This window comes from Aspergillus melleus, assembly GCF_016097325.1.
Source record: "Aspergillus melleus strain CBS 546.65 chromosome Unknown contig5, whole genome shotgun sequence".
In the NCBI taxonomy this organism is placed as follows: domain Eukaryota; kingdom Fungi; phylum Ascomycota; class Eurotiomycetes; order Eurotiales; family Aspergillaceae; genus Aspergillus; species Aspergillus melleus.
In genome coordinates, this window is record NW_025763374.1 from 1,864,626 (window position 1) to 1,876,344 (window position 11,719).

Sequence of the window (11,719 nt, forward strand, 5' to 3'; positions counted from 1 at the left end):
ACTTTTGATGCTCTGGCTATACTATGTTGATTGATCCCCGCTTATGCTGAACAAATGAAAATGAACAAAAAAAAAAAAAAAAAAAAAAAAACCTCCTCGTAAATGCAATGCACCATTTCGACATACCTGACCCAACTATTCCGAAGAATCGGAGGTCTCGAGTTCACTCAGTTCAGATTCAGATGTCGATTCATCCGTCTCTGAACGAGCCTTGCGACTAGCTCTTTTCTTCTTACTCGCAGGAGTAGAGCCGACCGGACCTCCCTTCCTCTTCCCCGTCCTCGTAACAAGATGATCAATCACACATCCCTCCTTCCACCCCGCCGAAGACTGTCCCGTAATAGCGCGACAGCGCGGACAGGATTTCCCATGGCGAATCAACAACTGATGAAGCGAATACTTGAGATGATCCGGAATGCGCACCTCCAAGTGACTGAACGCCGTGACTTCCGACGCCTTAGTCGGAGGCACCCAATTGAGCCACTTGCAGATGCGAAAAATGTGCGTATCCACGGCGAAACAGGGCCGCTGCAGACAGAAGAGAAGCACGCAGGCGGCGGTCTTGGGCCCGATGCCGGGGTACTTCACCATCTCCACCATCGCCTGTTCCGTGCTCAGGTTGTGCAGGTGATTGAGGGAGAGAAAATTCTGATCTGCACATGCGATTTCGTACTGTTTCTTGCCGTCGTCCTTGGTTAGTAGATCGGCCGCGGGACCATCGCCATCTGCCTTTCCCTCCTCCTTCTCCTCCGCTTTCACGAGGATATCTCTGCGCTCCTGATTCTCCTTATGCACCATGTCCAGAATGGCTTTGAGATTCTTACTCTTGACATCAGCCAGCCCGCCGCTCTTAATGGCATCAAACACATCTCTCAGCGAGGCCTGCCGCACCGCATCCCAATTCACGCTGCCCTTACCGATTCCATTCTCCAGAATCCCAAACTTCTGCACCAGCCCACTAAACGCCCTGGCCGAGTTATTCCCCGTAGTAGCACCGCTCAGTAAAGTGCGGATCAACGCGTCCAAGACCGACGGGACCTCGCCACAGCCCGTCACAGTGAGCGACGGCTCCGGGATAGTCGTTGGTGCGACAATTTCCCCATGCACGGTGGAAAGCAAGCGATTGACCTCTTCACATTCCTGCGGGGTAGGATGGATCCAGTCCGGGAAGGGACTGACGCCGGGCGTGAGGCCGTAGAGATTGGTCTTCTTGTTCTTGGCCTTTTTTGGTGGTGCATTCTCGGCCAGTGTAACTGTGGCTTTGTCGACTGTGTCTTGGATCTCCGCTTTGATTTTCTTAGGGGTAGTTTCGGTCTTTAACGTTGCGGTTTTCGCTTTTTCTGAACGAGACCCGGCTTCTGAGTTTCCTGCAGCGGCCTGTTGTATCACTGTGATCGCTGCACCGAGGTTATGGGGAAGCTCGTTGGCCGAGTCTGCTTTTGGAGTGGGAGTGGCGGATTTAGTTTGGGTTGTCTTGCGTTGTTTGGTCACGGGGGCTTTTTTCTGGGCCGCAGCTCGTTTCTTTGGCATGGCGTATGATGATGACAGCCCTGAAGTGCCATTGCTAGAGGTGTCCTGAGCAGCTGGTTTTGGTGTAGGTTGCGCATTTGTAGCAAGCACTGCGGCTTGGCGTGCTGCAGAACGAGTGGTGCGGCGCTCCATGGCTAGAGGGCTGTGGTACAGATAATATATATCGGGATGGGAGACGGGTATGGCTCTAAAGGACATAAACATCAAACATTAAACATTTAACAAACATTTAGACACCGCCAAGGCAATTGACAGCGCAAAGACGATGGAAGCACAGAGTTGGACGGGGAGTGGACGGAAGACAAAACTACAGGATGCAACAGCCACAACGGCAGATGACATCACATGATCGGCTCTCTTTTCCTCCCAACATTTTCTATTCGCTTGAAGAAAAATAGGTGGATATGAATAAATGTAAATCAGAAATCTTCAGCATTGGTCTATTGATAATCATTCATGCCAACGGGTATTCCAACCCTGCAAGTCCTAGCTATGCAAATGAAATATCATCAGAAAGCCTCCCTGTCTCGTGTCTACGGCAAAACTCCAGTACTCCAAGTCAGGGGTATGACATCATAAAGAAATTAATCAAGAATAGATAATCCCGTAAGCTTCATAATCATGGGTGGTCGGCGATGTTGTGGATGCTGATGTCCATACGGTCTCGCACCTTAGGAGGCTCCTCCTTGGGGGTTTCCTGGCGGGTGGTGTACATGCTGACCTGCGGCACCTCGGACTCGCCAGGGGAGCCGGCAGGAATGATGTTACCGTTGCCGTCCAGCTTGACGCCGTTGGCAGCAATCTGGAAGTCCTTCTCGCTGGCGAAACCATGCGTCACGGCTTCCTTGGCGCGGTCCAGCGCCTTGATCTTGCGGCCCTCACCCCGGATCTCCTCCAGGTGATCGAAGTAGCCTTCGGACACGGGAGTGATGTAGTTACCGCAGAAGACACCGACCTCGAAGTCACGGGGCTCTTCCAAGCCGTTCTCATGAGCAATCTCGGCACAGGCACCCTTCAGATCCTCCAGGGTCTGGTAGATGACGCTGTCTGCTCCGATGTGCTTGGCGATGGTGTCGGCGTTACGGTTGAAAGCAACGAGCTCGGTGGGCGAAGCCAGATCGATACCGTAAATGTGAGCATGCCTGTGCATACTGGTTAGTAAATCGTATGACGAGTTCAGCTAGGGCATGTGGTAACGTACGTGATCTCAGGAGCGCAGCTGGCAAAGTAGACGTTCTTAGCGCCGGCTTCCCTGGCCATCGTAACAATCTCCCGACTCGTGGTTCCTCGCACAATACTATCATCAACCAACAGGACATTTCGGTCCTTGAACTCGGCCTGCATAGCATTCAGCTTGCGACGGACACCCTTCTGCCGGGTCTTCTGCTCGGGCATGATGAAGGTCCGGAAGACGTAGCGGTTCTTGACGAAGCCTTGGCAATAGGGCTTGTCTAGATACCGGGCAACGGCAGCAGCCGACGTGGTAGACGTCTCGGGAATAGGGATAACGACGTCAATGTTCTTGACCACTTCCGGTCCAAGAACATCGAGCACTCGAGCGGCGAGACGGTCACCCATCCGTTGCCGACTGCGGTACACGCTGATGCCATCGATGACCGAGTCCGGACGGGCGAAGTAGACGTATTCGAAGATATCCGGAGCGTACGCCTTCTTCGGGGCCACTTGGCGGAAGACCGGCTCACCGCCCTTTTCGATGATGACAGCCTCACCGGGCTGGATATCCCGGATGTTGGTGAAACCAAGCTGGTGCAGAGCAACCGACTCGGAAGCCATCATGTAGTCCGTACCGTGGCCATCAGCCGAGGGCCTGGACCCCAGGACGAGAGGACGGATACCGTACGAGTCACGGAAACCCATGAGACCAAATCCTGAGGAATGTTAGTTACATGCTTATCCCACACGAGAGATGAGATAACCCACCTGCCAGCATGGCGGAACAAGCCCAACCACCCTCGCAGCGCTCGTACATGCGGGCTAGAGCAGCGAACAGATCTTCCTTGTTGACACGGGCCTTCTTGGTCTCGCTCAGCTCATCAGCGAAGATGTTCAGCATCAGTTCACTGTCGCTGTCCGTGTTGATGTGCCGATGAGCCTCGAGGTCCAAGTGCCTCTTCAGCTCGGGGGCATTGATCAGGTTGCCGTTGTGGGCCAAGCAAATGCCATATGGACTGTTCACATAGAATGGCTGAGCCTCCGCATTGGCACTGCTTCCGGCGGTAGGGTATCGCAGGTGACCGATACCCATGAAACCAGGAAGGTCTGCCACCCGAGCACCGTCCTGGAAAACCCGAGCTGCCATTCCGTTCGACTTCAACTGGTAGATACGACCACCTGCAGCGCAGGTAGCAATACCGGCAGCATCTTGACCTCTGTCTGTATTCCGAGCAATAAAATTAGCCCTTATTTCACCATATCGCACGGGTTCGGATGTTTCGGAACTTACGCTGAAGGAGGTAAAGAGCCTCGTGAAGGTCGACGGCGGCGGAAGACGACGGATTCGCCTGGATCAGAGCGATGATACCACACATTTTTCAGGATAGTATATAACTCTGGAGAAGTCTTGGTTATCAGTAGGAGTCCTCGAAAACAGAAGAAGCCAATAACCAAAAGATAAAAGCAAGGCAGTAGTCAGATCGGATTCTCTCCGCAATAATGCTTAGGTAGTCTAACATCTATAAAAAAAAAACCGAAATTCATCATATAATAAAACCCAAGGACAGAAAAAGAAAAGACCCCGGATTGAAGCCCAACCCGGGGAGTTATGTCAAACACTCACATGCTGTGAAAAAAATTCTGGGCACACGCACAGAGGTGGGGTGGTAGAAAGGTAGGACTTTCGGTCAAGAAAAGAAAGGAGTGAATGGAATGTCTCTCTCAAGACATAACAGAACAGGGGAAGGAGATAAAAGAGGAATAAGATACCCAGGTCACACCCACGGAGGGATTGGATCAATGGATGACATGGTTAAGAGAAGGGTTAAGAAGGAAAGGAAAGGGCGAGGGGAAACGGGGGGATGATAATAATTCTCAGTTTCTTCTCCACTGCCAACCGAGTCAAAAGACAGAATTTTTGCGGGCGCCGCTTAAGGAACCGGAAAACTTGCCGTGGGGCGGCGGGCAGATTCGCCGATGCCGGTGCTGACTCACCAGGACTCACCAGGGGGACGCTAGCCGCTTTCGTCCTTCTCCCTTACTGTAGTTACGGTGCACTCCGTAGGGAATTCAAGATATTCAATTTCAAGACATTTGACCCAGGAGTACTTCATCTCGTATGATCACGCTCATCTGACAATTGAGCTCGCTCAGTCTCAACCAATCTCCGAGGCCCTGCACCCTCAAAAGGCGCATATTTATCGACCAAATAGTACAAGTCATCGTAGGCCCTAACAGGTCAGCTTCACAGAGAGGACAAAAAGGTTCAATAGAACTCACGCCTGACGGACAGCAGTTCCCTGGCTGCTATGGTTGACCGAGTAGATGACATTGTAATATACCGAATACATGCGAATCCGGTCATCCCATTCCTGTCGTGGCTCACTCGGCGCCCAGTGACGCAGATATGTGCGTGTGTACACTTTATTATGGATCTTGTTGTAGTTGCATCGCCAGTTGCCGATCTCCATCTCATTGTGTGCATAGAATGCAGCAGAGTCAAAGATGTAGATGTTCCTCGATTCAAACGCAGTGCCCGTGTTCCCCTCCCACAAATCGCCATGGATCAAACAAGGCTTCACACTGCGTCCTTCAGCCTCGAGTGCTCCGATCAACCGGGGAACGACACGTTCCACGGCTCTTTGTGAGAGTATATTAAGATCTTCCCAGGCTCCGTTGACCCGGGAATCCCGCTCCAGGACGTGTCGGAGAAGCTTGGAGAAAAACACAGCCCAGCTCCTCTCCCAAGCGACGCTCTGAGGCGTATTTCCCTGACAAGTCGTGATATGGAAGCCAAACATTCCCGTCGGGGAGATGCTGTCGCGATGTAACCGGGCGAGCTTGGTGCATAGTTGACTGGGATCCGGTACCTCGTCGCTCATGTCGACGAACTCGGACAGAAAGAAATATGTCATCGGCTCTGTTTGATCAAACTTCCCCCAGGTGTATGGCTTCGGCACAAAGTCTGGCATTGTTCTGTAAAGTTCGGACTGGGCATTAAATTCCCCTTGCATCATCAAACGTCCGGTGTTCTTGCTGGCACACTTGAGGAAGTATAACTTTTCGACTCCGTCTGCATCTTTTACGCAGAGGCGAGCTGTGGTTGTCCATGCTGAGGTGCCAGAGCGATTTGCTGACACGACTTGAGAACCTGGCGGGAATAGATTGACGACATTATTGTCAATAGAAAGGTCGCTTGTAGACATTTCAACGGGGAGAAATGTTTAGAGTAACAAGTGGAAGAAGGGTAGGTAGCCCGCCAACTTTTAGATGCTGTCCCTGAAGCGCGGGGTCACTGTTAGTATTATCATAGCCTTAATCGCCAGATGGTCCTTAATCAAAAGCAGTTTATTGGGTGATTCTTCAACTGATGTGGGAAACCCTGTCTAGTTGTTTCTTAGTAACCCCGCAGATTGTTTCTTTGTTTGCATCCAATTCTACAATCCGAGGAGAAGATACTCCGTACAAACCATGCCCTTTATAGTTTTTCTCGAATGGATTCTGTGGTTCTGGAACTGGCACAAGACTTCTGTCACCCGCTTTTACACAATCTATGATACACGGATGGTGGATATCGTCCTCTAAAATCCTAGTACTGCAGCAGCGGCTGCAAATATCATGAGATGTGCTATGGCAGCAACAGAAGTCAGTGTCTTTGAGCCCCTGCTAAAGGCTACAGGATCTAGGTGGTATTCATCAATTGAAACTTGGAGTGTAGTATGTGGTGCTTGTGGTTGTTTGGGGCATTGGTGGATAAGGTATGCAGTACTTGCTGGTAGGTTAGTGATTTTTTTGGCCCCTAGGAGAAGCGTATGGTGCGTGGTTCACATCTCCGCTGAAGTTGAATGTTCCATTGGCCTTGTCTTAGACCTGACTTCCTTTTCCTTGTGTTTGAACTTACCACTCACCACCCTCACCCGCGTTTGCTCCCCTTTCGCTCTTCGCCATCTCCCCTACAGGAACCTTAGCTTCTTCTTACCAGTGAATGTCTCTCATTATTAAATCCGCCAACATAACCAAGTTATCATGTCTTTGCCGCCGTCGCCTAAAGGTCACCCTCATCTACTCTTCATTATATTCTCAAATTCTCACCTTTATCCTCTCATCCTCTCATCCTCTCATCCTCTCATCATCTCATCCTCTCATCATCTCATCCTCTCATCCTCTCATCCTCTCATCCTCTCATCCTCTCATCATCTCATCCTCTCATCACTCCTTGTCTCTGCTTGCTCTTTCTCTTTCATCTACAAACCCTCCTCTACTATTCGTCATATCCTTACATCCTCACTTTCACTCTACGTATCTCATCTTCATTCTAGTTTCTTTCTTCATCTCGTCCAGAGCACCTTTTTCCCAATATTGTCGAACTCATCCCATTTAAAGAAGAATCCCCGACTGGAGTATCTTCGTTTCACTCCCCTGCCGATCCGACTTCATAAGCTCATCTTGCATCGGCTCTACAATGAACGTGCATGAAATCTCTGATGACGAATTCGATGACGATAGAGATGACAGAAGTGTCACATTGGACCATGATCCCAGCTTTGGCCTGGAAGAAGTCATCGATCTGACCGAGGAAGCTGAATTCTCTCTCACGGAAGACGACTATCTGACAGACGCGGATATCCGACGATTGCTCGGAAACTGGAGAGAGAATCAGTCAACCTCAACAACCGGTTATAACCCCCACAGAACGGTAACTGAGGGGATTTGGGTTAACGGTATTCTCTACGAGAAAGGTCACTCTGTCAAGCTGCGCAAAAAAGGGAGATATCTGAGAATCCGCTCTGTCATCCAATACACTAGCGGGGAAATCTTCTTCCAAGGTTGGAATATGATCAAGACTTCCAAACACAAAGAATGCTACATGCCTAAAGAAAAGGGTTGGAAGTCGGAGCTGGTGTGGATTACCAATGAAAATGATGCTGAAATTAGCATATTCGATGTGGAAAGATTCGTGACAATCCATCTCACCAACTACTGCGACATAACCAGGGATCCCCACCAAGGCCGGTTTTGCCGATTGAAGGAGACACTGGATAAGAGGGGAGGATCCATTCAGTATATCTCTCACCACGAAGCGGACGAAGGCTTCAGATGGAATCCGGCTGAGCTGCGCCGTTTGTGGAGGGGAGAAACACGACCTTTCGGCGAGGCCGATCAGTTTACCGCAAAGTCCTGCCAGCCCGTGACTGATCTGACCGGTCCAGATGACGAAATAGCTCGGCTTAGAAGACGCAGGTGGTACACATTTGGTGATGGTTTCTGCGGCGCCGGGGGAGTTTCCTGCGGTGCCAATCAGGCTGGCTTGGAAATCAAGTGGGCTTTTGATGGATCCCAGCATGCCACTGAAAGCTACCAATTAAACTTCGATAATGCTGAATGTGAACTTGGAAGAATTGATCACTTCCTTACTAATGACGAGGACTTCCAAAGGGTCGATGTGAGCCACGGGTCTCCTCCATGTCAGACATTTTCGCCCGCCCACACGAACGAGGGTCGAAATGACGATGAAAATTCGGCATGTATCTTCTCCTGCTCAGACTTGATCAGAACAGCTAAGCCGAGAGTTCATACTATGGAGGAAACCAGCGGTCTTTTTGATCGACACAAGCAGACTCTGAATCGAGTGATCCTGGACTTTATCGAAACGGGATACTCAGTACGATGGGGACTTCTTTACTGCGTGGACTACGGAATTCCTCAGACTCGTAAAAGATTGGTGACCATTGCGTCGGGGTAGGCTTTCCTTCCTATAATGATCGAGATCATACTAATTCTTCGCAGTCCAGGAGAGCTCCTGCCGCAGTTCCCAGAGCCAACACATGGGCCGCGAGAATTGGGACTGAAGCCGTATACCACAATCAACCAAACTATTGCACGCATCCCAACAAGAGCCCCGGATCACGATACGCAGGCAGCGTACCCAGAACCAAAGGCGCCGTATGACGGAAATAGACAGGCGAAGACCATTACTTGCGGAGGAGGAGAGAGCTACCACCCCTCTGGCCGGAGACGATTTACCAACCGTGAACTAGCATGTTTGCAAACCTTTCCACTAGACTTCCGGTTTGGACGCATTGAGGTTCGCAAGCAGATTGGAAACGCCGTTCCTCCGGTGCTGGCCCGGGCGTTGTATGCGGAGATCATTCGGTCATTGCAGCAAACCGACGAGACAGAGATGCGGCAGATTAGACAGGAGGAAGGAGAATTTTAGGCTATCACAGCATTGCACTGTATCTTTTCTTTCAGTATGAGTGTTTTTCTTGGCTAGATTGGCTTATTTTCAGGCGGAATATTGAGGGAGAGCAACTTCAGGAAAGGGATCGACCGCACATGCTTTTGGTGGGAGTTGAACAACCGAGAGGCATTGAGGCCGCGGAATTGGCTCAAGGGGGAATCATGAGGATGAAGTACTTGCAAGGACATCAATTGGAGTGATTAGAGCAATTGAGAAGAATTTTCTGATTCAACACTAGACACCAGCCGCCCGGATCGAGATGCGACCGACCAGACCGTAAGTCAAAGAATGAAATCATCTTCCTTGTGGCCGGCAATAGCCGTTGTGCAGGGCGGCCTCGGCCCGGCGTCACCAGAGCAAGTCGCTCTCCTCTCCCTCCCTTTCTTCCTCCTCATCTTCCTTTTCTCTCCCAACAATTTGTCTTCCTTTCTCTGTTTCTTTCTCACCTCATCTCTCCTCTCCCCTCCCCCTCCCCCTCTAATCAATTCCTCTCTTACCTGAGTATATTTCTTCCTCTTCCTCTCTCTTTCCTCTCTTTTCTATCATGTCTGCCTCTTGTTCGGCGCTGAGACGGCTGACCCACAGGTCTCCCCGCACTTTCCAGTCCCGCATCGTCTCCGTCTCCAGACCGGGCGCTTCCTTTATTTCTCGCTCTCCCCTGTCCTCTGTCAATTCCTCAACTCCTCGTACATCTCGCTTCTCAACCATGGCTTCGCTTCAACAGGCTGCTCCGGCCGCCCCGGTCGATAAATCCTACGATCCCGAGATCAAGGATATGGCCGACTACATCCACGGCTACAAGATCGACTCCGATTTGGCGGTAAGCTGCTTTCCCGATCCCCGCTCCAATTGATGCCAGTCCAGAAATTCTGACGGATTCCGCGCCCCCTGCTCAGTTTGACACTGCTCGATTGGTTTTCCTCGATACTCTGGGATGTGGGTTGGAAGCCCTGAAATTCAAGGAATGCACCAAGCTGCTGGGCCCCATTGTTGAAGGCACGGTGGTTCCCAACGGTACCAAGGTCTTTGGTACCCCCTACCAACTCGACCCCGTTAACGGTGCGTTCAACATCGGCGCCATGATCCGCTGGCTCGATTACAATGACTGCTGGTTGGCCGCTGAGTGGGGTCATCCTTCGGACAACCTCGGTGGTATCCTTGCCGTCGCCGATTGGGTGTCGCGCACCAACCGCGCCGGTGGAAACATCGCGGGCGGCAAGATCTTTACCATCAAGGACGTTCTGGAGGCCATGATCAAGGCTCACGAGATCCAGGGCGTGTTGGCGCTCGAGAACTCGTACAACCGGGTCGGCCTGGACCACGTGGTGCTGGTCAAGGTGGCCACCACTGCCGTCGTCTCGAAGATGCTGGGATTGAACGAGAAGCAGACCGCCGACGCCATCACCCAGGCGTGGGTGGACGGCCAGAGCCTGCGAACCTACCGACACTCCCCGAACACCATGTCGCGGAAGTCCTGGGCCGCAGGTGACGCCTGTCAGCGGGCCGTTAACCTGGTCTTGAAGGTGCAGAAGGGCGAGAGCGGACTGCACACCGTTCTGTCGGCTCCCATCTGGGGATTCTACGACGTTCTGTTCAAGGGCAACAAGTTCAAGTTCCAGCGCCCTTACGGCAGTTACGTTATGGAGAACGTTCTCTTCAAGGTGTCTTATCCAGGTGAGTAACCTCCCGGAAACATGGAACCCACGGTACGAGAATTCCTCGCTAACTATGAACAGCTGAGTTCCACTCGCAGACTGCCATTGAAGCTGCTCAGATCATCAACAAGAAACTGGCCGCCATGGGCAAGAGCGCCAAGGACATCAAGGAGATCACCAACCGCACGCACGAGGCCTGTGTCCGCATCATTGACAAGCAGTTCAAGCCGATGGACAACTTTGCCGACCGCGACCACTGCGTTCAGGTGAGTTTGACTGTGCATTCCGATCCTCTAAACAGCGTACTGACTGCAATAGTACATGGTTGCCACCATGCTGGCCTTCAACCGATTGACGGCCAATGACTACACCGACGGCTCGGAGGCCGCCACTTCTCCCCTGGTCGAGAAGCTCCGCCAGAGCATTCGCTGCGTCGAAGACCCCAAGTTTACCGCGGACTATCACGACCCCGCCAAGCGCACCATCCCCAACGCGCTGACGGTCACCCTGAACGACGGGACGGTGCTGGAGGAGGTTGTCGTGGAGGCACCCCTGGGTCACCGTCTGCGTCGCGAGGAGGCCAAGCCTGAGATTCTGGACAAGTACAAGCGCCACCTGCAGGCACACTTTGATCAGGCTCGCATTGACCAGCTGGTTGAGCTGGGACAGAACAAGTCTGCCATTGAAAACTACGAGGTGGACAAGTATGTTGACTTGTACGTGACGGACAAGATTGCTACTGCGTAAGCAGCTGGCAAGACGGGGAGTAATGAACTAAAGGTAGAATGTTGACGGATGTATGAATTTGGCGTATATATCAGATGTTATGCAGTAGACTCAATGCAATTATCTTGACCCAATCTTATGCAATACTAATTCAGGAGAATACTTGTCTTCAAAGAAATAGCGACGGACCGACGGCAAAAGAGAGATCCACATGAGCTAACAGGCATGCAGCATCGTTATGGAGATCAACATGACATATGCTTCCCCGCAACCCCAGACCAGACACTGATTCGAGGGAATACAATTCCTGCATGAAGATCGATGATGAGATTCTGCAGCCCAAGTCAAACTACGGACGAGTTTCTCCGCGCCACCACTCTTGGCTTGTTTCATA

The 11,719-nt window shown here is 51.5% G+C and overlaps 5 protein-coding genes across 5 annotated transcripts; 2 read left to right on the forward strand and 3 right to left on the reverse strand.

Moving 5' to 3' along the window:
• Positions 1-135: 135 nt before the first annotated feature.
• On the reverse strand, positions 136-1,662 carry LDX57_009072 (endonuclease III domain-containing protein; the record flags this gene model as incomplete). Its single annotated transcript, XM_046090793.1, has 1 exon — positions 136-1,662. The coding sequence occupies one exon, from the start codon at positions 1,660-1,662 to the stop codon at positions 136-138; it is 1,527 nt and encodes a 508-aa protein (XP_045946768.1).
• A 487-nt stretch (positions 1,663-2,149) lies between these two features.
• On the reverse strand, positions 2,150-3,850 carry LDX57_009073 (amidophosphoribosyltransferase; the record flags this gene model as incomplete). Its single annotated transcript, XM_046090794.1, has 3 exons — positions 2,150-2,672; positions 2,732-3,419; positions 3,472-3,850. The coding sequence occupies 3 exons, from the start codon at positions 3,848-3,850 to the stop codon at positions 2,150-2,152; spliced, it is 1,590 nt and encodes a 529-aa protein (XP_045946769.1).
• Positions 3,851-4,813: 963 nt separating this feature from the next.
• Positions 4,814-5,675, reverse strand: LDX57_009074 (uncharacterized protein; the record flags this gene model as incomplete). Its single annotated transcript, XM_046090795.1, has 2 exons — positions 4,814-4,934; positions 4,984-5,675. 2 exons carry the CDS (start codon positions 5,673-5,675, stop codon positions 4,814-4,816), a joined length of 813 nt encoding a protein of 270 aa, XP_045946770.1.
• A 1,490-nt stretch (positions 5,676-7,165) lies between these two features.
• LDX57_009075 (DNA cytosine methyltransferase) lies at positions 7,166-8,920 on the forward strand (the record flags this gene model as incomplete). Its single annotated transcript, XM_046090796.1, has 2 exons — positions 7,166-8,442; positions 8,491-8,920. 2 exons carry the CDS (start codon positions 7,166-7,168, stop codon positions 8,918-8,920), a joined length of 1,707 nt encoding a protein of 568 aa, XP_045946771.1.
• Positions 8,921-9,338: 418 nt separating this feature from the next.
• On the forward strand, positions 9,339-11,527 carry PDH1 (putative 2-methylcitrate dehydratase). The gene is made up of 4 exons (XM_046090797.1): positions 9,339-9,764; positions 9,841-10,618; positions 10,681-10,865; positions 10,918-11,527. The coding sequence occupies exons 1-4, from the start codon at positions 9,489-9,491 to the stop codon at positions 11,344-11,346; spliced, it is 1,668 nt and encodes a 555-aa protein (XP_045946772.1). The 5' UTR covers positions 9,339-9,488; the 3' UTR covers positions 11,347-11,527.
• The last annotated feature ends 192 nt before the right edge of the window (positions 11,528-11,719 follow it).

Coding starts and splice junctions, on each gene's coding strand:
- PDH1 (XM_046090797.1), top strand. CDS start 9,489: ATGTCTGCCTCTTGTTCGGCGCTGAGACGGCTGACCCACAGGTCTCCC. Junction 10,619..10,680: donor CTTCAAGGTGTCTTATCCAG/GTGAGTAACCTC, acceptor AACTATGAACAG/CTGAGTTCCACTCGCAGACT. Junction 10,866..10,917: donor ACCGCGACCACTGCGTTCAG/GTGAGTTTGACT, acceptor TGACTGCAATAG/TACATGGTTGCCACCATGCT.